The sequence below is a fragment of the Xyrauchen texanus genome, chromosome 16 (assembly GCF_025860055.1).
Source record: "Xyrauchen texanus isolate HMW12.3.18 chromosome 16, RBS_HiC_50CHRs, whole genome shotgun sequence".
In the NCBI taxonomy this organism is placed as follows: domain Eukaryota; kingdom Metazoa; phylum Chordata; class Actinopteri; order Cypriniformes; family Catostomidae; genus Xyrauchen; species Xyrauchen texanus.
Genome location: NC_068291.1, coordinates 43,996,817 through 44,023,641, shown reverse-complemented (window position 1 = coordinate 44,023,641; position 26,825 = coordinate 43,996,817). Strand labels below are relative to the sequence as shown.

The following is a 26,825-nucleotide window of genomic DNA, read 5'->3' as shown; positions in this document are numbered from 1 at the left end:
TGGAGCAAATTGGATTTCTGAAAAGTACAACTGGACCCGCCTCTTTGAGATTCACATTGATCGAAGGATGCCTACATCAGAGTGTGTCGCGTGGCATGAGTTAAAATGTTCTCGACTTTGGTTGCACGATGGAGCATAGCTTTCACAAACCCTCACGTTTTTTTCTCCATCCTTCCGAAACCCCAAACCAATTGAAACCAATGCTTTGTGTAAGCACTGGTTTCAATGGGCATGGGGTATTGGAAGGATGGAGAGGGAAAACGGGTTCTTAGATGCAGCGTAAACTCTAGTGTGTAGGGAACATTAGAGCACTTGCCTACTAGAGTTTTCGATTGATTTCAAAGTGGATGGTGCATCACAAGGGCTTGAGAAAACGATGCTCCGCACGCAACCAAAACATTTGCAGAACCTTAGTTTGGGGGATTGTCCCCTTAAAGCGGCAGGCTGTGGCTCAGGTGGTAGAGCAGGTCGGCCACTAATCGCAGGGTTGTCGGTTCGACTCCCGGCCCACACGGCTCCACATGTTTAAGTGTCCTTGGGCAAGACACTGAACCCCAAGTTGCTCCCGATAGCAGGCTAGCACCTTGCATGGCAGCTCTGCCGCCATTGGTGTATGAATGTGTGCACTTTGAATACCGTTAATGTTAAAAAGGCACTGTATAAGTGCAGTCCATTTACCATTTAAAGTGTATAGTTACTTTGGATGCTCCTCGGATCTTACCCATTTTCTTTTTCCTTAACATTGACCCACTGGACTTGCATAGCTGTACATATAACCTCTTTTGATACACTTTGGGAACATTTACAATGGCGAGATGAGTAGTAAATCATCAACTAGAGGCAACGAGGGATCTGCCAATGTGGCGGATTCTCCTAAAGCCAAGTGCTACACAGGACGCCATTATCAACACTGACAGAGTTTACCTGAAAAGCCTTCTTGACGAAATACACGCCGACGTCGCTGGTATGAAAGACGAGATCCTTTCCGAGTTGTGGAATTCAGCGGCTACTTTGAATGTTACCATCTCCACCCATAGCCCGAAAATTTAAGATCTTGAAGAGGGCCTGTCCTCGTGGATGAAAAAGTTGGAAACCCTCGAAAGAGACTATGCTGGCCTGCTCTCTCAGACTGATAAGATATGCTCCCATCCGGACGACCAGGAAAACGGATCATTAAAGTTAAACAGGCTAGAATATATCCTAACATTGACCAATCCTGTGAAAAATGCAAGTGTGCTCCAGCATCCCTTATCCAAATGTTCTGGGTGTGCTCTAGATTGCACTCATTTTGGGAAGAGATGTTCAGAACACTGGGCGAGATGTATGGAATAGAGATCAAACCACAACCGGGGCGGCTGTGGCTCAGTTGGTAGAGCGGGTCGGCCACTAATCGCAGAGTTGGTGGTTCGATTCCCGGCCCACATGACTCCACATGCCGAAGTGTCCTTGGGCAAGAACTGAACCCCAAGTTGCTCCCAATGGCAGGCTAGCACCTTACATGGCAGCTCTACCATTATTGGTGTATGAGTGTGAGTGATGGAAAAGATCCACATTACCTAGCTATGGCCAGGTGGCTTAAAGTTGTTATGCTTCATTTAATGCTGGAAAAGATCAAATATTCGCTACATGGTAACATAAATAAGTTCCATAAAGTGTGGGCTCCCTTCCTGACTTATTTTGAAAACTTTTCCAATATGAATTGTAACTTTGTCCAAACTTTGTCAACTTAAGGATACCAGTGGAGGTACAGGTTTGGGGGCAAAAGTGGGAATGTTTGTCAGTTTAGTGATGTTAAACTGTTGTTTTTGTGTTCATAACAGAAAAGTTCATTAAACAAATCTTTAAAATATAATAAAAAAAGAATGAAGGTAGCACAAAGAGAGGCTATTCAAGTACTACACCCACCTTTGTCTTTTCCATGAGGTATTTCCTCCATAACAGAGGAAAAGTTATTGGGTGTGAAATGGCTCTCCGAGACTTTGGGCCTTTGTCTTACTACAGGTCTGCTGTTTTTGATACGCTGACTGTACTGTCTGGCCAACTGGAACACTTTATTTTTCATCTTGTCCATTTCTTGCAGGATGAGGTCTTCTTCAATGGCAGACCTCAAAGAGATTACTTTGGGTAGAGGAGCATGGTTGACTTTGTGGCGCTCATGGAACTTGTGCTCCTGGTTTGGAAAGGTCTCAAACTTTTGCCTCTTGTCATCTTCTAAACTGTTGTTGATTGAAGAAGGAGTAGAGGGGGTAGAGCTTACATCAGACTCTTCCAATATTAGAAGAGGTTCTTCGAGTCCACTATCAGTGCTCGATTTGCTGGTTTCTGCTTTCTTCTCCTGATCAGGTGTAGATATGTGTGTATTCTCTGAGGTTTCGAGAGAGTTCTGAGGTTCTTCTGAAGCCCCAATTATCTCCATCTCCAGGTCTTTCCACACCTTAACCATATTAGCTGCGGGCTGGAATTCCTCAGGTTTACGAAGCACTTCAGCTCCTTTCTCAGCTTGAAACTTGGAGATGCAGACTTTGGACTTTGCTTCACTGTCCAAGCCTGGCAAATTAAAAACATCCCATGAAGTTGGCCGTGTGATGGCAGATGCCCTCCTGTGTAAAACCATATCTTCATCTGGAGAGAGGTCATTGAGCTGTTGACTCAAATTGCGGACTAGGCCCGCGGGAATGTACGAGAGGCTTTCTCTGCGATTAACGGCAAAGCTGCCGTCCTGGTGCTCTGCGTGTTCGTAATACCGTCTAATCTTATGGATGAGCATTCTGTCCTTTTTGGAGAGGGTATCTGGCTTCCTTTGAGGTCTATTATCTGGTTTGAAGGGGCTGTCAGGAACTGTCTCTGTTGACGGTTCTGGAGATGACCTAAGCTCTTGGGCTTTGTCATTCTCATGCGGCTCTGTGCTACAGCTGAGAAAACTGCTCCTCCTACTTTCTGACAGAGAAGATGGGCAGCCCAAGTCACATGACCTATCTGCTCCTAGACTGCTCTTTCGTGAGAGGCTACAAGTAAAGTGATCTGAGATTTCACATGCACTGTCCAGCTCGGTTGAAGACAAGAGGCCACCAGGTGCTGGAACATTCTTGTCCACCTCCATGTCTTCTGGAGTCTTCTCTTCCTCTTCTCCTACTTGTAGTTCTAGTCCAATATGGGATGAGAAACACACACGGTCCTCAATATTCTCTTCATTTTCTCTTCCGCCATTATGGAGGTCCACTATCTCTGGTTCTGTGGGGCATCTAGAAGTTATTGTCCCACATTTCTCTAGATAATTAAATGATTGTTCTAATCCTGGAGAGGAGACCTTCTGTGAACTGTTTTCCCCAGCAGAGCTCTGGAAAATGAAGTGGACCGAGTTACTACTGGAGGAAGCAGTACGTAATCACATTGTAGCAAATAGGATATAAAGATAACTTTATTCAATATTCAACATTTCCTATTAGGCTAAGTGGCCAGTATGAAACGACAAGTGCAAAACAAATAGCTTTAAGAGACAAAAGCAATGAGGGCATGCAAGTTTGTGCCAGGGCCAGTCACGTTTCCACCATGGTGTCCCAAGTGGTCTCTCAACTAACATGGGGGATGATGTCCCAGCTAGAGGTCTGCACGGACTTAAAATGAAACACGAACCCGACCTGAGACCATGTGGCCCAACCCTACCCTCAGTGCACTAGAGCAGAAGGGTAAAAACATTGCCTTACCGTTTATTTGCTGAAACTACACTCTAGACGCAACGCAAAGCATGAAACCGAGCGCAGGTCTCTCAACATGCGTTTTTGAAAATGTTGCAACTTGACATGGTGTTTAAAATATGCCGGTCCTGCCCGAGACACTGAAGAAAAAGCGAGACGTGGTGCAAATGTCAAAGACTTTTATCCAGCATGTGTTTAAACACAAATATGGGAAAACAGAACAGAAGTGCGCAACAACACGTTCAGTGTGAACGGCCCCTAACTTGTTAATTTGCCTTTGTCTGTGAGTGAGAGCGTGTGCCTGTTTATTTTTTCATTAATTACAAACCCCAACCTTAAGACCTTAAGTCCTACTTGAAAAACTGAGCCGGACCCGACCCAAAACCCATCGGGTTGCGGACCTCTAGTCCCAGCACACCGTCCATAATCTCGAACCATGGAAAGTTCTTTGAGCACCACTTTGTCCATTGTGCATTTTAGCGGATTTGTAAAGCACCAGCAATTGTTTTACATTTAACTGAACCATTGTGTGTTTGATACACAACTTACAAGTTCTGCAAAACTTTGCCTTTGACATTGATCCCGCCAACTTAAATAAGATAAATATTGTGGGTACAGTACAAATCTGTTAAAACACAATGGACAGGGGGCCTGGGTAGCTCAGCAAGACGCTGACTATCACACCTGGAGTCGTGAGTTTGAATCCAGGGTGTGCTGAGTGACTCCAGCCAGGTCTCCTTAGCAACCAATTGGCCCGGTTGCTAGGGAGAGTAGAGTCACATGGGGTAACCTCCTCATGGTCGCTATAATGTGGCTCTCACTCTTGGTGGGGGGTGTGGTGAGTTGTGCATGAATGTCGTGGAGAATAGCGTGAAGCCTCCACACACACTAGGTCTCCGCGGTAACGCGCTCAACAAGCCACGTGATAAGATGCGCGGATTGACGGTCTCAGACGTGGAGGTAACTGAGATTCGTCCTCCACCACCCGGATTGAGGCAAGTCACTACGCCACCATGAGGACTTGGAGCGCATTGGGAATTGGGCATTCCAAATTGGGGAGAAAAGGGGAGATAAATACACACAATGCACAAAATGGTGTCCAAAGAACGAACGTTCCATGGTTCCAGGTCATGGACAGTGTGCTAGGACATTGTCCTGCTGTTAGTGGAGAGACCACTCAGGACACCATGGCATTTACATTAGGTGTGTTGCCATGGCTAACTTATCTTTTTAGCTGGCTAATGTTTACAAATTATATCAACTCAATATTCTATATAACCAGATTACATGATACCTCAGCTTGAGCTTCCCTCTTGTTTATGAAATGGGCAGGGTGTATGTCATTGGTGTAACCTGTCCTGCTCATCCCGCTCCGAACGAGACTGGAACCGACGTCTCCGGCGTGGGAGGCGTGTGCGCTAACAAGGAGGCTAAAGGCTACAGCCTCTAGTGCCAGTCGCTAGTGCACCTCTTGAGGTCAGGAGATTGAGGTTTACACACTGCACAGCTATCTACCAGCTGGCTCCCATTACACTCACCCCCCTAAACCTCACTCCCATCCGGGTCACGGCACCATTGTAACAGGTCCTGCTCGCCCCGCTCCGAACAGGACTCGAACCGACGTCTCCGGCGTGGAAGGCGGGTGCTCTAACAAGGAGGCTAAAGGCTACAGCCTCTAGCGCCAGTCGCTAGTGCACCTCTTGAGGTCAGGAGAGTGAGGTTTACACACTGCACAGCTATCTACCAGCTGGCACCTGGATGGCTTGTTAAGGGCAGGTTTTATTACCCGATGGTGGCAAAGCAGATTTTGGGGTCTCGTGGCACAAGGTCCGAGCTGGCTCGTTGATAGCCCTGGCTCGCACTGGCCCAATAATGGAAAGGTGGCCAATATAAGTGAATGCTTAGGATAACACCGTTCCTGCAGTATTTCATACAGATATGAACCTTTGCAACCTTATGCAAAGAAGGACTGAGCATTTGCTTTTCACTAAAACATGTGGATGCATGCAAGAATGTGTGAGGAGTTCAGTTTGCCCAAAACTCAGTGTTGCTTCATCACAGCAGGACCAATGACTAGCCATTTGAGAAGAGCTTGTCTGCCGGTTACAACACTCTGGTGTTTTTGAGATGCCAAACGCATCATATCAACCTTAAAAATGCCTATTTGTGGAGTAATGTAGACAACTAATAAAAATGATGCTTCCTTTATCAGAAAGTGAGAAAATGCAAGAGCATTTTCCGGAATCACAGTTAGACTCAATTGTTTGATTCCATTCAATCAATAGCTATTGACTGCCAAAGCACATCGTAGGTGAAGAATCACAACGCTTTTAAAGATTCAGCACCATTGTTGAGCTCACTTGAGTAATTGTGCTGCTATGAATGGTTTACAACAGTGTGTTACCCATCCAAAAATAGTCAAATTATCATCAGGCTTATCCTCTGAGGGTTTTTGGTGGCTCTTGTTCAAATGGCCACCTCTACCGATTAACCCAATGTCCATCTTTGTCTTGTGTGACCACAAAACAGCTGTATGGCTGCACAGAAGGTCGCCCGTGGCCTGCCTTTATTTGTTCTGAGGGCTCCTTACTCCAGTGATATTTCAACCTTTTCCAAACATTTGCAATTCATTTAAAAGCATCAATGCATTTCAATGTTTTTCCACACACAACTGACCTTCTAAAATTGCTTTTTTGTGCTATCAAACAAAAAACACAATACAAACTGGAACCTTTGTTTCATTTAATTACGGAAGGCAAGCCACCCCCGAAATTTGACAGTAAAATTTTCCTTTGAAGTCGAACTTCAATCAAAACATCCCATTGTGGCACAGAGTGCAAACACACTTTGAGACACCCGACTGGCTGTATTACTATGCACGGGATCTTAATAACCATGAAGCGTTGTATCCTCCCCATCATGACATGTCACTGTAAACGATGCCATTAACGTTTCCCCCAGCAAGAGCAGATACTGTATCAAAATGATGCTTATTGAAGCATATGCCCTCAAATATAAAAGTTTCAAAAAGCACAATATGACCAATGAACACTATGATGTTCAGGCCTCAGGGTGCAGTACGAGATCCATGTTACACCCACAATTAGTCTTATTATTCTGTTTCTTTATTTATACAGAGTTTATTTTGTATATATTGTATGGTATAGTGTTTGTTGGATATTGTGTAGCGTAATCATTTATTGTGATTGTGAATTGCCACTATGGGACAAATATAGTACAATCAATCTATCAGTCTGATATGGTAAATGGTCTGCACTTATATAGCGCTTTTTTAAACTTAGCGGTTTTCAAACCAATGACGGCAGAGCTGCCATGCAGGGCACTAGCCTACCATTGGGAGCAACTTGGGGTTCAGTGTCTTGCCCAAGGACACTTCGGCATGTGAAGTCATGTGGGCCTGGAGTCGAACCACCAACCCTACGATTAGCGGGCGACCCGCTCTACCAGCTGAGCCACAGCCGCCCCATACTGCAAAGTATCCTGTAAATAATTGGTTAAAATTGTTATTCAATTTGCGACTTAGTCCCAGGTTGTATGACAAATCGGAACCATACCAGTGCAGAAAGATAGAGTCCAAAGATCAATGATTATAAAAAAAGGTTTGAACTTTCGATTGATCGTCACAATGGTATGCACAAAACACAAGTTTTCGAACTCGCAACTCCAGGGGTGGTAGTCAGCGCCTTTACTCGCTAAGCTACCAAGGCGGCTGTGGGTCAGGTGGTAGAGCGGGTCGGCCACTAATCACAGGGTTGGTTTGATTCCCAGCCCACACGACTCCACATGTCGAAGTGTCCTTGGGTAAGACACTGAACCCCAAGTTGCTCCCAATGGCAGGCTAGCACTTGCATTGCAGCTCTGCCATCATGTGTGTATGTGTGAATGAGTCTCAATGTAAAGCACTTTGAAAACCGCTATATAAGTGCAGATCATTTACCATTTGTCCCTCCTATAAGAATAATTCTTACATTGTATAACATGCATTTAAATGCTCTATGCCGCCTGCAGCTATATTTTTGGTCTGTTTTCATTGGGCAAGTGGGCAAAACATTATTTGTATGCCCCTAAAAAAAACATTTCAGGGTGCAAATATTAACTTTTAATGGAAAAGTGAATTTTTGGTATCGCCATGGACAATAATATGGTTAGTTGATTATTTGCATTTAGCATTTAGTTTTGTCCCTGCTGTTTACACTCTTATCAAACATATCCCTGCAACACATCAAGTCACAACCCAAGAGTTGAGAACCACCGATGTAAACAACACCTGTGCAAACACTTTAAAACACACATGACCACAAACTCACACGCACCATTTCAAAGATAGGCCAAGTGCATGCTAAGGGGAGTTTTAAACAAGACACACGTGTTTATTGGCAATTGGTGCCCATGCATGCAAATGTGTAGCATATTCTGATTTCAGTCCATGCAATTAAACATCAAGAGCATTTGAGCATCAGCAAAAGCAGAATTCAGTCTACGCATGCACAGATGGCAATTTGATGGACATAGCTGTTAGATGAATTGCGCAATGGCAGCTGTAGGGTTACAGGCAGGAAATAGTGATACGTGACACAAGAGCCTCACCATTGTGATCTGATTGGAAAGCAAAGCTCTGGCTCTATACTGCCAGCAGGTGATGGCGGCCAACACTGAACTCGCAAAGTCAGCTACCTGCTCAACCCCCATTAGAACTTCCTCTTCTGTTTTACATCCTTCCTTTCGGTCCTCTGTATGATTCACTCTCTGTTCCTCGTCTTCATGAAGTCTCTTTTGCATGAGGTCATCCAGCGAGCTCATGCTAGATTCAAGATCTTCTAGTCCGTTCTGCACCACTTCCTGATTTGCACTCAGGGCGGAGATGTTGGCGGTAGGCGGCATGGAACGTCGCTCTTTGTCCACTAAGAGAATGCCTTCGCTGTCGGCATGCTGGAGCGTTAAATCACAGGAAGTTGTGTGGTGAGGTGAATGTGTTAAATGTGCTATTGGTCATAAATGAAGGTGAAGTTTCCCGAACAACCCGTCTGCCATTGGTTATGCAAATGGATAGACCCACCCCAAACTCATTGACATTTGTGCACACTTGTGTATTGCTGATGAAGAATGCCACAAAAGCTTGCCAGAAAATGCAACTCGTTTAGTCTGTTTGTTAAGCAACAGGCTTACGAGACAACTACATTTCCCAACATTCCCATCATTTGTCACGTTCCCCAGTGTTCTGCTTGATATAAAAAGTTTGCAATTGTAGGGTAAAGTAGGAAATGTGTACATCTTACATTTAGAGTGCCTGAGTGATGTCCAAGGACGTTTCATAGAATACAAAAGACAGAAAATAAAATTAATGATATTAATCACAATTCACACCTAAACTAACACCAATGGACCCTTCCACACACTGATGACATATTGCCAACTTATTTAGTACACAACTTTTTATATGTTATTTTCAGTAACACTTTCTATGAAGCCCATATTTATAATGCATTCATAATATTCAGCTATGAATAAGACTTATAATGTATTATAACTGTAGTTATAATTATATATGAGATGTTATAACATATAAGGTGTATTATAAGACATTAGGAATGCATTATACTCTAAATTATAACTATGAATTGAGGAAGACTTATAAGGTATTATAACTGTAGTTATAATTATATATGAGATGTTATAACATATTATAAGGTGTATTATGAGACATTATGAATGCATTATACTCTAAATTATAACTATGAATAGGGGAAGACTTATAATGTGTTATAACTGTAGTTATAATTATATATGAGATGTTATAACATATTATAAGGTGTATTATGAGACATTATGAATGCATTATACTCTAAATTATAACTATGAATAGGAGAAGTCTTATAATGTGTTATAACTGTAGTTATAATTATATATGAGATGTTATAACATATTATAAGGTGTATTATGAGACATTATGAATGCATTATACTCTAAATTATAACTATGAATTGTGGAAGACTTATAATGTATTATAACTGTAGTTATAATTATAGATGAGATGTTATAACATATAAGGTGTATTATAAGACATTATGAATGCATTATACTCTAAATTATAACTATGAATAGGAGAAGTCTTATAATGTGTTATAACTGTAGTTATAATTATATATGAGATGTTATAACATATTATAAGGTGTATTATAAGACATTATGAATGCATTATACTCTAAATTATAACTATGAATAGGAGAAGTCTTATAATGTGTTATAACTGTAGTTATAATTATATATGAGATGTTATAACATATTATAAGGTGTATTATAAGACATTATGAATGCATTATACTCTAAATTATAACTATGAATAGGGGAAGACTTGTAATGTATTATAACTGTAGTTATAATTATATATGAGGTGTTATAACATATTATAAGGTGTATTATAAGACATTATGAATGCATTATACTCTAAATTATAACTATGAATAGGAGAAGTCTTATAATGTGTTATAACTGTAGTTATAATTATATATGAGATGTTATAACATATTATAAGGTGTATTATAAGACATTATGAATGCATTATACTCTAAATTATAACTGAATAGGGGAGTTGTCTTATAATGTGTTATAACTGTAGTTATAATTATATATGAGATGTTATAACATATTATAAGGTGTATTATGAGACATTATGAATGCATTATACTCTAAATTATAACTATGAATAAGGGAAGACTTATAATGTATTATAACTGTAGTTATAATTATATATGAGATGTTATAACATATTATAAGGTTTATTATGAGACATTATTAGCGCATTATAATGCCTTTATAATACAATGGGCTTCATTGAAATTGTTACCTAATTAAAAAATTATAACCATTATAATGGGGTGAGTGGGGTAAGATGAGCCAGTGGGTAAGTTGACCCACCCAGTGTATCTCGGCAACTGTACTTGTTTTTGTGTCATGTGACCTTGTAAGCAGGAGGTCTCCATTTCTATCTAGCTGTGAAATGTATGTTTTGTTTTTATATTTGAGGTTTATTGATTGTTGTGCCACAGCAAATTTATTCAGGTACAAAATGACATTCCCTCGTTACGGACACTCTGAGCTACTGAGGAGCGAAGCCGGACTCTCCCCACTGATCTCCGTGAGCCGAACAGCCTCAGAACGGTGATAAAATGACATGACAGAGTAAGAGAAATGGAGACCATGAATAAGATGAAACTACTCGTCTTTTTTTTCATTTTCTGCCAATTATAATGTATAATGGACTTGAGCTGATGGCGGTCGAAAACAGGTTTGTCAACTGAAAGGGACAGGCACATGACGAAGCCTCCTGCCGATATACTCCATAATTAACATCTGTATGTGTGCGGGGGGAGAGAGCGGGCAGCGGCCTTTGATCTCACGCAGGAAGGGCGATTCGAGTCTTTGATGCTGAAGCGGGCAGAGGGGACCCTCGCGGATACGGGCATGTGTCACCCGCATGAGCAGAAGCTCATGATACACCTGTCCTGACTCCATCTGATTAGAAACGTCTTTGTTTACAAACAACATCTCTGATTCTCTTGTTGTAATAGTGGTTCTGTAACAGGAGTGACGCCTTTTCCAGTTTGGCGATTTGTTTGACAATAATCGTACGATTTTAAACATTCCATCAGATAAATAATGCGTTCGAGTACCAAATAATTGTGTTGCTCCTCCTCAAAATGAATACACTTTAGTATGTGGGGATTTAATTATGCTTTAAATGGTAACGTGGTTGACAGTTTTACACTTTAGAGGATATTTTTGAAAATATAATTTTTGTAATTGCTTATTGATTTCTATACACAAATATATCAACAGGGTTGATGCATCTGACAAAAAAAAAAAAAAAAACGTATAAATGTAACAAATTGATAAAAACAGGAAACTTCTCGAAGAGTTCACTTCATGAAAGGATGATGTCATTATGACACGTTATAGAATAAAATTTAGCGATTTTTTCGTTTAAAAAGGGGAAATTATGACAGTAACAGGGATGAAATTTAATCCCCGTTACTGTCCAGAGATACAAAATAAAAGTCTTTTAACAAAATTAAAAGCTGACATTTTTGAAAAAATTACAATTTTTTTTTAATAATTTTTAATTATTTAAATTAAAGAAATATATATATATATATATATATATATATATATATATATATATATTTTTAAAGAAAATGTTTTTTATTTTTATATTAATCTTTAAAAAATAAAAGCCATGATCATTATGTTTTCATGTTTAAAAAATAAATAAATAAAATATATATATATATTTTGACATTTTTATGAGAAGCCACATTTTATCAAGAAAACTTTTTTATTTTCATAAATGATTAAGTTGTATTTACTCGTGTGTAATCAAGGTGCGAGTATTAAATACCTTTTTCTTGATGGTTACACCCCTTATGACATGTTTACAACGATCGAACCACTATTTTTAATATTATTTTATTTTTATTGAATATTTTAACACTGTTTCAATGCTATAAATGTTTTCGAAAATGTATGAAATTAACATGAACACAAAACTACATTTCATTTAAATGAGATTTTTTTAAACGATTTCTCATTTTACCATCTCTGACAACATTATTTGTTAATGACCCTAAAACATTATGTCAGCTAAAATAAAATGTCACATGGGGTAACCTCCTCGTGGTCGCTATAATGTGGTTCTCGCTCTCGGTGGGGCGTGTGGTGAGTTGTGTGTGGATGCCGCGGAGAATAGCGTGAAGCCTCCACGGTAACGCGTGCTCAACGAGTCACGTGATAAGATGCGTGGATTGACTGTCTCAGATGCGGAGTGATCTTGGATTCGTCCTCCGCCACCCGGATTGAGGCGAGTCACGACGCCACCACGAGGACTTGGAGTGCATTGGGAATTGGGCGTTCCAGATTGGGGGTGGGGGCAACTAGTATAGAAGAGCGTTACCTTTAGTAGTTTGTGCGGTCCACTTCGCTGGTTCTGACGAGGACAACAGAAGACAACATGAGAAACTAAACAATTGTGTTGTGTATATTTGGTTGAATGTGTTCACACACACACACACACACACACACACACACACACACACACACACGTGCACATAAACACACACACACGTGCACATAAACACACAAACACACACACACATAAATGCGCACACACAAACGCACACACAAACTCATACACGTGCACATAAACGCACACACACACGCACATAAACGCGCACACACACGCACATAAACGCGCACACACACACGTGCACATAAACGCGCACACACACACGTGCACATAAACGCGCACACACACACGTGCACATAAACACACACACGTGCACATAAACACACACACACGCACATAAACGCGCACACACACGCACATAAACGCACACACACACACACACGTGCACATAAACGCGCACACACACACACGTGCACATAAACGCGCACACACACACACGTGCACATAAACGCACACACAAACACACACGCACACAAACGCACACCCTCTCGCACACCCACACGTGCACACTGACAAACACACTCATACACGTGCACACAAACACGCACACGCATAAACGTGCACATAAACACACACGTACATAAGCGCGCACACACACACAGACTCACACTCATACACGTGCACATAAACACACAAACACACACAAACACACACGCACATAAATGCACACACACACGTGCACATAAACGCACACACACAAACACGTGCACATAAACGCACTGTTACGTGGGAGTGTATTTGCTTTGTGTTGTTGGGGAAAACAGTGTATTGGTCTAGTTTTCCTTGGTGTGTTCTCTCTCTTTTCTCTCTCACTGTAATGATTCACAGGTGGAGCTGCTAACGAGTGACCTGATTGGTGACGAGAGTGTTTGGCGCTGTATTTGAGTCTCCTGAGTCATGGATCCAGGAGTCCCCGCTCTCATGGCTTCCTTGACGAAGAGTTGTGTTATTGTGATCTCTTAGTGCATGTTAAAGACATTTGATGTGAATCACAACCTTATGTTAAGTTGTGATTTGTTATGTTAAATTTTAAAGTTAACATCCTAACCCTTATCTAACTGGAGCTACGGTAGGGAGGTGGATGCCTTTTTGATTTATTCATTTTCTCTTGTTTATTATAGTTAGGGAGGGAAGCTTTTGTATTTTTGTTTCTTATCTGATTTCTAGGTTAGTATCTTTAAATTAGTTAGTTTTGTTTTATTATTTGTTTTGGCTGTTTCCCCTCCTGAAGCTTTAGGTTATTCCTTACTGACTTATGTTTAATAAATTTACTTTGGTTTTTTCACTTTAAAGTGTTTTTGGTGTTTTGGAAGCCTTGGGAGTGAGAGCGGGGAACTCCAGGGATCTTGTTGATCAGATCCCTGTTAATTGTTATGGATGGTTTTGTTCTATTTTGAATAGAGTTATGACTTAATACGTAACAGCACACACACACACGTACACATAAACACACACACAAACACACACACACGTGCACATAAACGCGCACACACACACGTGCACATAAACGCGCACACACACACGTGCACATAAACACACACACACACGCACACATAAACACACACACACACACACACACACACACACACACACACACACACACACACACACACACACACGTGCACATAAACGCGCACACACACACGTGCACATAAACGCGCACACACACACGTGCACATAAACGCGCACACACACACGTGCACATAAACACACACACACACACGTGCACATAAACACACACACACATGCACAACACACACACACACACACAGACTCACACTCATACACGTGCACATAAACACACACACACACACACGCACATAAACGCGCACACACACACGTGCACATAAACACACACACACGCACATAAACGCGCACACACACACGTGCACATAAACACACACACACGCACATAAACGCGCACACACACACGTGCACATAAACACACACACACACACACGTGCACATAAACACACACACACACACACGTGCACATAAACGCACACACACACACACACGTGCACATAAACGCACACACACCCACACGCTGCAGTACATAAACACACGCTGCTGCAGCATAAACACACACAGGCAGTACATAAACACACGACAAGCACATAAACACACACACGCTGCAGCATAAACACACACACGCTGCGTGCACATAAACACACACGCACGCTGCAGCATAACACACACACGCTGCACATAAACACACACGCTACAAGCACAAACACACACAGGCTTGCACATAAACACACACACACAAACACACCCACCCACACACACACATGCACATAAACATACACAAACACACACACACACATATAAACACACACATACACAAACACACACACACACACAAACACACACACAAACACACACACACGTTCACATAAACACACACACACACGTGCACATAAACACACAAACACACACACACCCACTCACACTCATACACGTGCACATAAATGCACACACAAACACACATGCACACAAACGCACACACACATACGTGCACACTGACAAACACACTCATACACGTGCACAAAAACACACACACGCACACGCGCACGCACACCCACACACTCTCTCGCACACCCACACACTCTCTCGCGCACACCCACACACTCTCTCGCACACACCCCCCACACACACACCCACCAGATTGTCTCCGCTCCTTCAGAGCGCCTCCAGAGAAATGGTCACTGCGACAGGACGTGGCTTTCAGCCGGTCTGGACTGTAGCGGTACTTTACTGGGCCTGTAACCGGAGAGAACACAATATATCAATAGACTTTATATAACGACAAAAACAAGTAACTTCATGAGACACTGTGATGAACGTCAATCAACAGTGACCCGAAGATAACTCACACGTAGAGTCCATGTCCAAGATCGCATCTCTGGCCTGAAAATCAAACGCAGAGCAAATGTTTAAGTGTCTGTAATCACGGCATTACTGATTCAGTTATTCGACTCTTGACGTACTTTCTGTGGTATAACAGCGTGATGATTCTCCAGAAGGAGTCTCTTTATGTGATGAGCCCAGAGTTTCTTCTCCTCCAATGTTCTGGCCTGAGAAAACAGCACAATTATTCATCCGAACACAACTGGTGTAACACTTGAGCAGGTTATGTGCCATGAGTTCACACACCTGAACGGTGTGCAGTTGTTTCGGGTATTTGTAATGAGTCACGCTGAATTGAAGCGAGTCTTTGGCACTTTCTATCAGCATGAGAGCAGAACACTGAAGACAAAAAGAATGAGGTATTATTTTGGTGGTTTTGACGTGCCATGCGACTCATGTCTACATAACGGTCCACGTCCAATCATATACCGAGATGTCAGTCTTGTACACGTAATGTTCTCCTCTTTTCTTAGTGATGAGCAGCATCTTATCAAACAGGAAGAGTGTTCTTTCATTCTTGGCACGATGGACGTGGAACGTCCCCTCCAAAACCAGCTCACCAAATGTGGTCAGATCTGGACCCTTCCAGTGCAGAAGCAGAGACTGAATCTCCTGTAATGAGAGAACATGCCATTATAAAGAACAGAATATAAATATTCTATACGTACTAGAAAAGACTAGACTGGGATATACTAAGCAAGACTAACAAGAATAGACTATTCAATGCTACACTATACATGCTACAATAGAATAGACTAATTAGAATTCATTATACAATACATAACACCCTAAAATAGAAATATTAGAATAGAAATAGATAGATAATAAATATGATCATATAACTAATTCAGCTCTATTAAATCTGTCAAAGGCTACATTAGGGTTAGTGAGGGAATATTCATCACAAAAAGGTTGAGAACCACTAAAATAGTCTATACATACTGGAATAAAATTTAACAGAATAGAAATATTATACATATATTATAAGATACATAACATACTGGAATAAAATAGAATAAACTTGACAAACTAGAATAGACTTTACTAAACTATACATACTGGAATAAAATTGAATAGAATATAAATATTAGAATATATTATACAATACATAACATACTATAATTTAATAGAATAAACTAGACAAACAAGTATAGACTATACTACAAAATACATACTGGAATAAAATAGAATAGACTATAATATACATAACATACTACAATAGCCTTTACTACACTATACATACCAGAATAGAATTGAATAGAAATATTAGAATAGACTATACTAGACATAACATACTAGAATAGACTTTACTACACTATACATACAGAATAGAATTGAATAGAAATATTAGAATGGACTATACTAGACATAACACACTAGAATAGACTTTACTACACTATACATACCAGAATAGAAATATTAGAATAGACTATAATATACATAACATACTAGAATAGACTTTACTACACTATACATACCAGAATAGAATTGAATAGAAATATTAGAATAGACTATAATATACATAACATACTAGAATAGACTTTACTACACTATACATACCAGAATAGAATTGAATAGAAATATTAGAATAGACTTTACTACACTATACATACCAGAATAAAAATATTAGGATAGACTATAATATACATAACATACTAGAATAGACTTTACTACACTATACATACAGAATAGAATTGAATAGAAATATTAGAATGGACTATACTAGACATAACACACTAGAATAGACATTACTACACTATACATACCAGAATAGAAATATTAGAATAGACTATAATATACATAACATACTAGAATAGACTTTACTACACTATACATACCAGAATAGAATTGAATAGAAATATTAGAATAGACTTTACTACACTATACATACCAGAATAGAAATATTAGAATAGACTATAATATACATAACATACTAGAATAGACTTTACTACACTATACATACCAGAATAGAATTGAATAGAAATATTAGGATAGACTATAATATACATAACATACTAGAATAGACTTTACTACAATATACATACCAGAATAGAAATAAGAAATATTAGAATAGACTATACTATACATATCATACTAGAACAGACTATACTACACTATTTATACCAGAATAGAAATATTAGAATAGACTTTACTACACTATACATACCAGAATAGAAATATTAGAATAGACTTTACTACACTATACATACCAGAATAGAAATAAGAAATATTAGAATAGACTTTACTACACTATACATACCAGAATAGAAATATTAGAATAGACTTTACTACACTATACATACCAGAATAGAAATAAGAAATATTAGAATAGACTATACTACACTATTCATACCAGAATAGAAATATTAGAATAGACTATACTACACTATTCATACCAGAATAGAAATATTAGAATAGACTATACTACACTATTCATACCAGAATAGAAATATTAGAATAGACTATACTACACTATTTATACCAGAATAGAAATATTAGAATGGACTATACTACACTATACATACCAGAATAAAATTGAATAGAAATATTAGAATAGACATAATATACATATACATACCAGAATAGAAATTAGAATATAATAGAAATATTAGAACAGACTATACTATACATAAATACTAGAATAGACTTTACTACACTATACATACCAGAATAGAAATTAGAAATAGTAGAATAGACTTAGTACACTATACTATACTAGACATAACATACTAGAATAGACTTTACTACACTATACATACCAGAATAGAAATAAGAAATATTAGAATAGACTATACTACACTATTCATACCAGAATAGAAATATTAGAATAGACTATACTACACTATTCATACCAGAATAGAAATATTAGAATAGACTATACTACACTATTCATACCAGAATAGAAATATTAGAATAGACTATACTACACTATTTATACCAGAATAGAAATATTAGAATGGACTATACTACACTATACATACCAGAATAAAATTGAATAGAAATATTAGGATAGAATAATATACATATCATACCAGAATAAAATTGAATATAATAGAAATATTAGAACAGACTATACTATACATACTAGAATAGGCTTTACTACACTATGCATACCAGAACAAAATGTAATAGAAATATTAGAATAGACTATAATATACATAACATACTAGAAAAGGCTTTACTAAACTATACATACCAGAATAAAATGTAATAGAAATATTAGGATAGTCTATACTATACATAACATACTAGAAATAGACTATACTACACATACCAGAATATAATAGAAATATTAGAATAGACTATACATAACATACTAGAATAGACTACACTATACATACCAGAATAAAATTGAATAAAAATACTATAATATACATATCATACTAGAATAGACTATACTATACAATATATACACATACTATAACAGAATGAAATAGCTTAAACATACTACAATAAAATAGAATAAATGAGATAAACTTGAAGAGACTTTACTAGACATTCTAGAATAGAGTAGAATAGAATAGACTAGAATAGAATAGACTGGACTAAACTACAGTAGACTAATAGAGCAGCTCATGATCAGGGCCAGCTGAATGTTGCCATTAACGCAAAGTTGTCATTAACTTAGTTTGTGACTAAGTCCTTCTGGTTACCAGTCCTGAGCATTAACTACTACACCACAACACCCCTAAAGCCTCATAACAGTTACACATGTTGACCCTGTAAATTAATAAACACATACTCCAGCACTGAAGCGATCACTTAACTAACTCAACACACTATTAACTAAAGTGGATGATAAAGTGTTAGCATGAAGCTCATTATTCACTCATATTTCATCCGTTAAATAAGATGAAAGTACAGTATAATAACACCAGAAGTCATTCAAATGAGTGAAACAGAACAGTCATTTACTCCATTAGTAATAAAGACTAGAACGATCCATGTGCTGTAATATCTGCCAGTGTTTGGGGAAAACTGTTGGAAAACAATCATTTTTACAATTATGTCCGTTGATGCTAGTGGTCAAGAAATCACACACGTCATCTCTAATCTTAAATCTTCAAATAATGTTGCATGAGTCCTGATGTCATGAAGAAAATTAAATCAAGCAGGCTTCATGATTTGATTATTTCTATCCACAGCAAAGAGGAATATTTCATCTTAGCATCTCTTTTAAAGGAATATTTGCCCCAAAAGTAAATATACGTTCTAAACCCATTTGACTTACTTGCAGATTATTCATTTATTCAATTAAATCAGAGACTTTTTCATTTGCATTATTACACTAGCATACACTAGAATGAGCTAAAAGCACCAAATAAATGAGTACAGCAAATTATCTGCACAATTGTGGAATATAAAGGGCACTTTGTTGTTGCTTGCTTCCGTTTCAAACATTTGTTCAGTTTCATTAATTGATTAGTTTAGTGAGCACTTCTGGAGATACCACTAGAGGGCGACAAATGAGCGTCTTATGTGCAACGAGTGAGTCATTTAATTATTTTGAGTTCAGTAGACTAATTTCATGATCCTTCTGGGCATCATCCAATCAAGTGATCTGCCTCGGTTGGACCGCGATTGCCAAGCACGCGATTGGCCGTAGCTGCAACCAATCGAGTGATCTGCCTCAGTTGGACCGCGATTGGCAAGCACACGACTGGCCGTAGCTGCAACCAATCGAGTGACCTGCCTCGGATGGACCGCGATTGGCAAGCACACGACTGGCCGTAGCTGCAACCAATCGAGTGACCTGCCTCGGATTGACCGCGATTGCCAAGCACGCGACTGGCCGTAGCTGCAACCAATCGAGTGATCTGCCTCGGTTTGACCGCGATTGCCAAGCACGCGACTGGCCGTAGCTGCAACCAATCGAGTGATCTGCCTCGGTTTGACCGCGATTGCCAAGCACGCGACTGGCCGTAGCTGGAACCAATCGAGTGACCTGCCTCGGTTGGACCGCGATTGCCAAGCACACGACTGGCCGTAGCTGCAACCAATCGAGTGACCTGCCTCGGTTGGACCGCGATTGCCAAGCACACGACTGGCCGTAGCTGCAACCAATCGAGTGACCTGCCTCGGTTGGACCGCGATTGCCAAGCACACGACTGGCCGTAGCTGCAACCAATCGAGTGACCTGCCTCGGTTGGACCGCGACTGCCAAGCACACGACTGGCCGTAGCTGCAACCAATCGAGTGATCTGCCTCGGTTGGACCGCGACTGCCAAGCACCACGACTGGTCGTAGCTGCAACCAATCGAGTGACCTGCCTCGGTTGGACCGCGACTGCCAAGCACACGACTGGTCGTAGCTGCAACCAATCGAGTGACCTGCCTCGGTTGGACCGCGATTGCCAAGCACCACGACTGGTCGTAGCTGCAACCAATCGAGTGACCTGCCTCGGTTGGACCGCGATTGCCAAGCACACGACTGGCCGTAGCTGCAACCAATCGAGTGACCTGCCTCGGTTGAACCGCGACTGCCAAGCACACGACTGGCCGTAGCTGCAACCAATCGAGTGACCTGCCTCGGTTGAACCGCGACTGCCAAACACACGACTGGCCGTAGCTGCAACCAATCGAGTGACCTGCCTCGGTTGGACCGCGACTGCCAAGCACACGACTGGCCGTAGCTGCAACCAATCGAGTGATCTGCCTCGGTTGAACCGCGACTGCCAAGCACACGACTGGCCGTAGCTGCAACCAATCGAGTGATCTGCCTCGGTTGAACCGCGACTGCCAAGCACACGACTGGCCGTAGCTGCAACCAATCGAGTGACCTGCCTCGGATGGACCGCGATTGCCAAGCACACGACTGGCCGTAGCTGCAACCAATCGAGTGACCTGCCTCGGTTGGACCGCGATTGCCAAGCACACGACTGGCCGTAGCTGCAACCAATCGAGTGATCTGCCTCGGTTGAACCGCGTCTGCCAAGCACACGACTGGCCGTAGCTGCAACCAATCGAGTGACCTGCCTCGGTTGGACCGCGATTGCCAAGCACACGACTGGCCGTAGCTGCAACCAATCGAGTGATCCGCCTCGGTTGGACCGCGATTGCCAAGCACACGATTGGCCGTAGCTGCACCCAATCAAGTGATCTGGTTTGGAACGGCATGAGGGTGAGTAAAGGCTATCATTTTCATTTTTTTGGGTAAACTATCCCTTTATATTTTAACACATTACCAGAGCCAATTAAATTTGTTCCCTAAATGTTCACACAACATGTATCTTACGGGGACTGATCAAGGTCAAAATGTTGATCGCTCCTTGTGGGGATCAAATCAGCAACCATCCACTTACCAGCTCTGAGACGTAATCACTTCACCACACCACCCAAAATAAATACATACATTGAGGGGTTAGGATAGCCTAACCCTAAGCTACCCTACCATCAAAACAGACCTGTAGTCTCACTGCATGCTCGTGTTTTCTCTTCATGTCATTGATGTACCAGGCGACTCCAGTCATGGTGTCTATGGCCTCGATCAACACATCATATCCCTCCTGCTCAGGGTCAAAGTGTTTGGCAATTTCCTGTAAGAAGAGCAAAACACATATACAGAACGCGAGAGTGGTAACCAACATAGCTAATTGATGTTTAATACCTGTATGATTTCTACAGCTGTTATTAACCTTAAAGGATGAGTTCAGCCAAAAATGTAAATTCAGTCATTGTTTATAATCTTATAACTCTATATGACTCCTTTCTTGTTCTGAACACAAAAGGGAGAAATAGTGAATAAATGTTGTACTCTGTGATGTCACAATGGCAGTTTATGGTGACACCTCTTCAAGCTTCAAAAGAACACAAAAGTATCATTCAGAAGTCGAATTAATTATTCATGAGACTCATGATTGTTATGAACGTTATATGATAAAATTTGATGAGAAACTGAAATGTAATGTGTTATTTATATTTTACGTTTTTGGACTGGTGCCAGTTTGCAGCAGATGGAGTTACCCGCGTGATGCTGAAAATAGAAAACAAGTAATCGATTGATTGTACCGTCGCTCGTCACTGCTGGTCAGGACAAAGACTCCTTTTATCATGTGTCGTTTGCCGTCAGGTTAGGACACTGTGCGACTGTGGCGTCCTGTAGCCGCCTCTGTTTCTGTTTGATGTCCAAATACTTTGTTCAAAAAAAAGGCTGGGCATAGAAATGCATCAATTCTTCAACTACAAACTCTTCAGACATGTTTAGTAAGTTCTGTTCTCTGTTTTATGTGCAGTTGTGTTCTGTTGTCACTATCACTGTTTTTAGAAAAACAAAACGAGTTTTCACTTGAACGCCCCAATGGCGTGAGGGGGCTGTGAGAACTGTTGCTCTCGTGTCCTATCATGAACACACACAGGAGATCAACAGTGAACATTTACACTAAATGACACATTAGATTTCAGTTTCTCAAATCTTATCATATACGTTCATAACAATCATGAGTCTCATGAATAATTAATTAGACTTCTGAATGATACTTTTGTGTTCTTTTGAAGCTTGAAGAGGTGTCACCATAAACTGCCATTGTGACATCACAGAGCACAACATTTATTCACAATTTCTCCCTTTTGTGTTCAGAGAAAGAAATAGTCTTATAGAGTTACAACAACACTGGGGTGAGTAAACAATGACTGAATTTACATTTTCGGGTGAACTATCGTTTTAATCCAAAGTTAACATGAAATCAAAATGGACTTTCTGAATAAATGTGCTTCATGACATTATTCTAAACAAACTTTGAAATTTGTTGAAAAAAATTGAACTTTTTCCATCTATGAAATATCTTTCCCGTTCTGATGATTTCACAAAGACTGAGTGGGCGGGGACAAATCATATTAACCAATCACAACACAGCCCACTTTTCAGGAGAAAAGTCCTTTTCATCATCACTGCAGAAGTGAAAGATGAGGACTGTTTGTTACCTGAAGCAGCAGGTGATATTTAAGAATCCTCTGAACAGGTTTGAGCAGGTATGAACCCAACGGAAGAGAGCGCTTGAGTGACGCCTGACGATCCCTGAAGAACTTCGCCAAAGTTTTGTTCCTCAAACAGTCCGTCAGCACCGCCACTGAACTACAGACAGAACAAGTGTACTTCATCATCATAGTCTGAGACAACAACATCACACACTTTTGATAATTCTCCCTGAGATGCTTTTATTGAAGGAGTTCCCATGTGCATAACATTTCTAAATATTCACAGAAGTTTAGAAATGGTTTCTACAACCAAAACGGGCATCGCCAAAGGAAAACAAACATGATGCATCTTCTCTCAGCGGGCACACATCACAAACTGTCTGTTGATGTCGTTTATGATGGACGTTATTGACTCGGAGGAATAATCTGTCATCCGCATCAGCAGCCGCTCGCACCAGGGACCAGAATAGACTTATTAACAGTGTTTTACTTACTTTGGGTAGTTTGTGCAGTACTGCGTGTAGATGTCAAAATAGTCGCTCTGCAAAAGAAATGAGAGAAATCAGGGAACTGGAATGTTTTTAAATAATTTATTTATTTGTTTTTACAAAAAAGTCGCCATAGTTCAATGACGTATCAGATGGTCACACTATTGTACTTCGTTATACATCAAACTATACCTTATAACGTTTAATATGGTTTATACAAGGCAAGAGTTTTACAATTTTCCATCCTTAGGAAACACAAATATGATGGGACCTCCGTTTCAAAAATACATATTAATATATAATTAACATAATATATATGCACACATACACAAATAATTAAAATAAATATATATATATTAGGGCTGTCAATCGATAAACATTTTTAATCAAATTAATTATTTTAATTGTTTGTCTGTTTTGAACATGGTGCAACTGTAATATCATGTTTTATTGGTAGTACCATATATACATAGTTCATGGGGCCTAATGGGGTGCTGGGGGTCCATGAAAAAAAAAAGTGTAAAAAAATAAGTAAATAATATATTAATATATATAATTAATAAAATATATTAATATACAACGATTTTAATTATATATATATATATATATATATATATATATATATATATATATATATATATATATATATATAAATAATGACATGCATATACACACACACACAAACAATTAAAATTGTTATATATTCATATATATATATATTTATTTTAATTATGTGTGTGTGTGTGTGTGTGTATATATACTTTATTAATTATGTATATATATATATATATATATATATTTATTTTCATTGAGATATTAATATATTTATTTAAATTTTATATAAATATATATATATTATATTTATTTTAAGTGTGTGTGTGTGTGTATATATATATATATCTTTTTTTTTTTTTAATTGTTTGTCTGTTTTGGACATGGTGCAATTGTAATATGTTTTCTTGGTGTGTGTGTGTGTGTGTGTGTGTGTGTGTGTGTGAATGCGTGCGTGAGAGAGCGTGAGCGTGTGTGTCTGCGCGTGAGTGACAGAGTGTGTGTACCATATATACAGGTGAAACTCGAAAAATTAGAATATCGTGCAAAAGTTCATTAATTTCAGTAATTCCACTTAAAAGGTGAAACTAATATATTATATAGACTCATTACAAGCAAAGTAAGATATTTCAAGCCTTTATTTGATATAATTTTGATGATTATGGCTTACAGCTTATGAAAACCCCAAATTCAGAATCTCAGAAAATTAGAATATTGCATGAAATCAATAAAAAAAGATTTTAAATACAGAAATGTCGGCCCTCTGAAAAGTATAATCATGCATATGTACTCAGTACTTGGTTTGGGCCCCTTTTGCATTAATTACTGCCTCAATGCGGCGTGGCATGGATGCTATCAGCCTGTGGCACTGCTGAGGTGTTATGGAAGACCAAGATGCTTCAATAGCGGCCTTCAGCTCTTCTGCATTGTTTGGTCTCATGTCTCTCATCTTTCTCTTGGCAATGCCCCATAGATTCTCTATGGGGTTCAGGTCAGGCGAGTTTGCTGGCCAATCAAGCACAGTAATACCATGGTCATTGAACCAGGTTTTGGTACTTTTGGCAGTGTGGGCAGGTGCCAAGTCCTGCTGGAAAATGAAGTCAGCATCTCCATAAAGCTTGTCTGCTGAAGGAAGCATGAAGTGCTCTAAAATGTCCGGTAGACGGCTGCGTTGACTCTGGACTTAATAAAGCACAGTGGACCAACACCAGCCGATGACATGGCTCCCCAAACCAACACAGACTGTGGAAACTTCACACTGGACTTCAAGCATCTTGGATTGTGTGCCTCTCCATTCTTCCTCCAGACTCTGGGACCTTGGTTTCCAAATGAGATGCAAAATTTGCTCTCATCAGAAAAGAGGACTTTGGACCACTGAGCAACAGACCAGTTCTTTTTTTCTTTAGCCCAGGTAAGACGTTTGACATTTGAAGCCCATGTCCAGGACCCGTCTGTGTGTGGTGGCTCTTGATGCAGTAACTCCAGCCTCAGTCCACTCCTTGTGAAGCTCCCCACACATTTGAATGGCCTTTTCCTGACAATCCTCTCCAGGCTACGGTCATCCCTGCTGCTTGTGCACCTTTTTCTTCCACACTTTTCCCTTCCACTTAACTTTCTATTAATGTGCTTTGATACAGCACTTTGAGAACATCCAACTTCTTTTGCAATTACCTTTTGAGGCTTTCCCTCCTTGTGGAGGGTGTCAATGATGGTTTTCTGCACAACTGTCAGGTCAGCAGTCTTCCCCATGATTGTGAATTCAACTGAACCAGACTGAGAGACCATTTAAAGGCTCAGGAACCCTTTGCAGGTGTTTAGCTGATTAGAGTGTGACACTTTGAGCTACAATACTGAACCTTTTCACAATATTCTAATTTTCTGAGATTCTGAATTTGGGGTTTTCATAAGCTGTAAGCCATAATCATCAAAATGATATCAAATAAAGGCTTGAAATATCTTACTTTGCTTGTAATGAGTCTATATAATATATTAGTTTCACCTTTTAAGTTGAATTACTGAAATTAATGAACTTTTGCACGATATTCTAATTTTTCGAGTTTCACCTGTATATAGTGCATGGGGCCGTAATGAGGTCCATGAAAAAAAATAAATAAATAAAAATATAATATATTTATTTTAATTATGTGTGTGTGTATATATATATATACATACATACATACACACACACACACACAAACAATTAAAAGTTATATATTGATATATATAT

At 39.7% G+C, this 26,825-nt stretch overlaps 1 protein-coding gene across 1 annotated transcript in view; it reads right to left on the bottom strand.

Annotated features, from left to right (window-relative positions):
• The window catches only part of LOC127656794 (pleckstrin homology domain-containing family G member 3), a 64,220-nt gene that overhangs the window by 1,799 nt on the left and 35,596 nt on the right, over window positions 1-26,825 (bottom strand). Inside the window, exons 6-17 of the mRNA XM_052145253.1 lie at window positions 24,053-24,099; window positions 23,565-23,715; window positions 22,049-22,180; window positions 16,075-16,257; window positions 15,892-15,984; window positions 15,726-15,812; window positions 15,612-15,645; window positions 15,400-15,498; window positions 12,659-12,696; window positions 11,114-11,228; window positions 8,304-8,698; window positions 1,906-3,337 (exon numbers count right to left, since the gene is read on the bottom strand). Of these exons, the coding sequence (XP_052001213.1) occupies window positions 1,906-3,337; window positions 8,304-8,698; window positions 11,114-11,228; window positions 12,659-12,696; window positions 15,400-15,498; window positions 15,612-15,645; window positions 15,726-15,812; window positions 15,892-15,984; window positions 16,075-16,257; window positions 22,049-22,180; window positions 23,565-23,715; window positions 24,053-24,099 (2,806 nt within the window). The remainder of the gene's footprint in view (window positions 1-1,905; window positions 3,338-8,303; window positions 8,699-11,113; window positions 11,229-12,658; window positions 12,697-15,399; window positions 15,499-15,611; window positions 15,646-15,725; window positions 15,813-15,891; window positions 15,985-16,074; window positions 16,258-22,048; window positions 22,181-23,564; window positions 23,716-24,052; window positions 24,100-26,825) is intronic.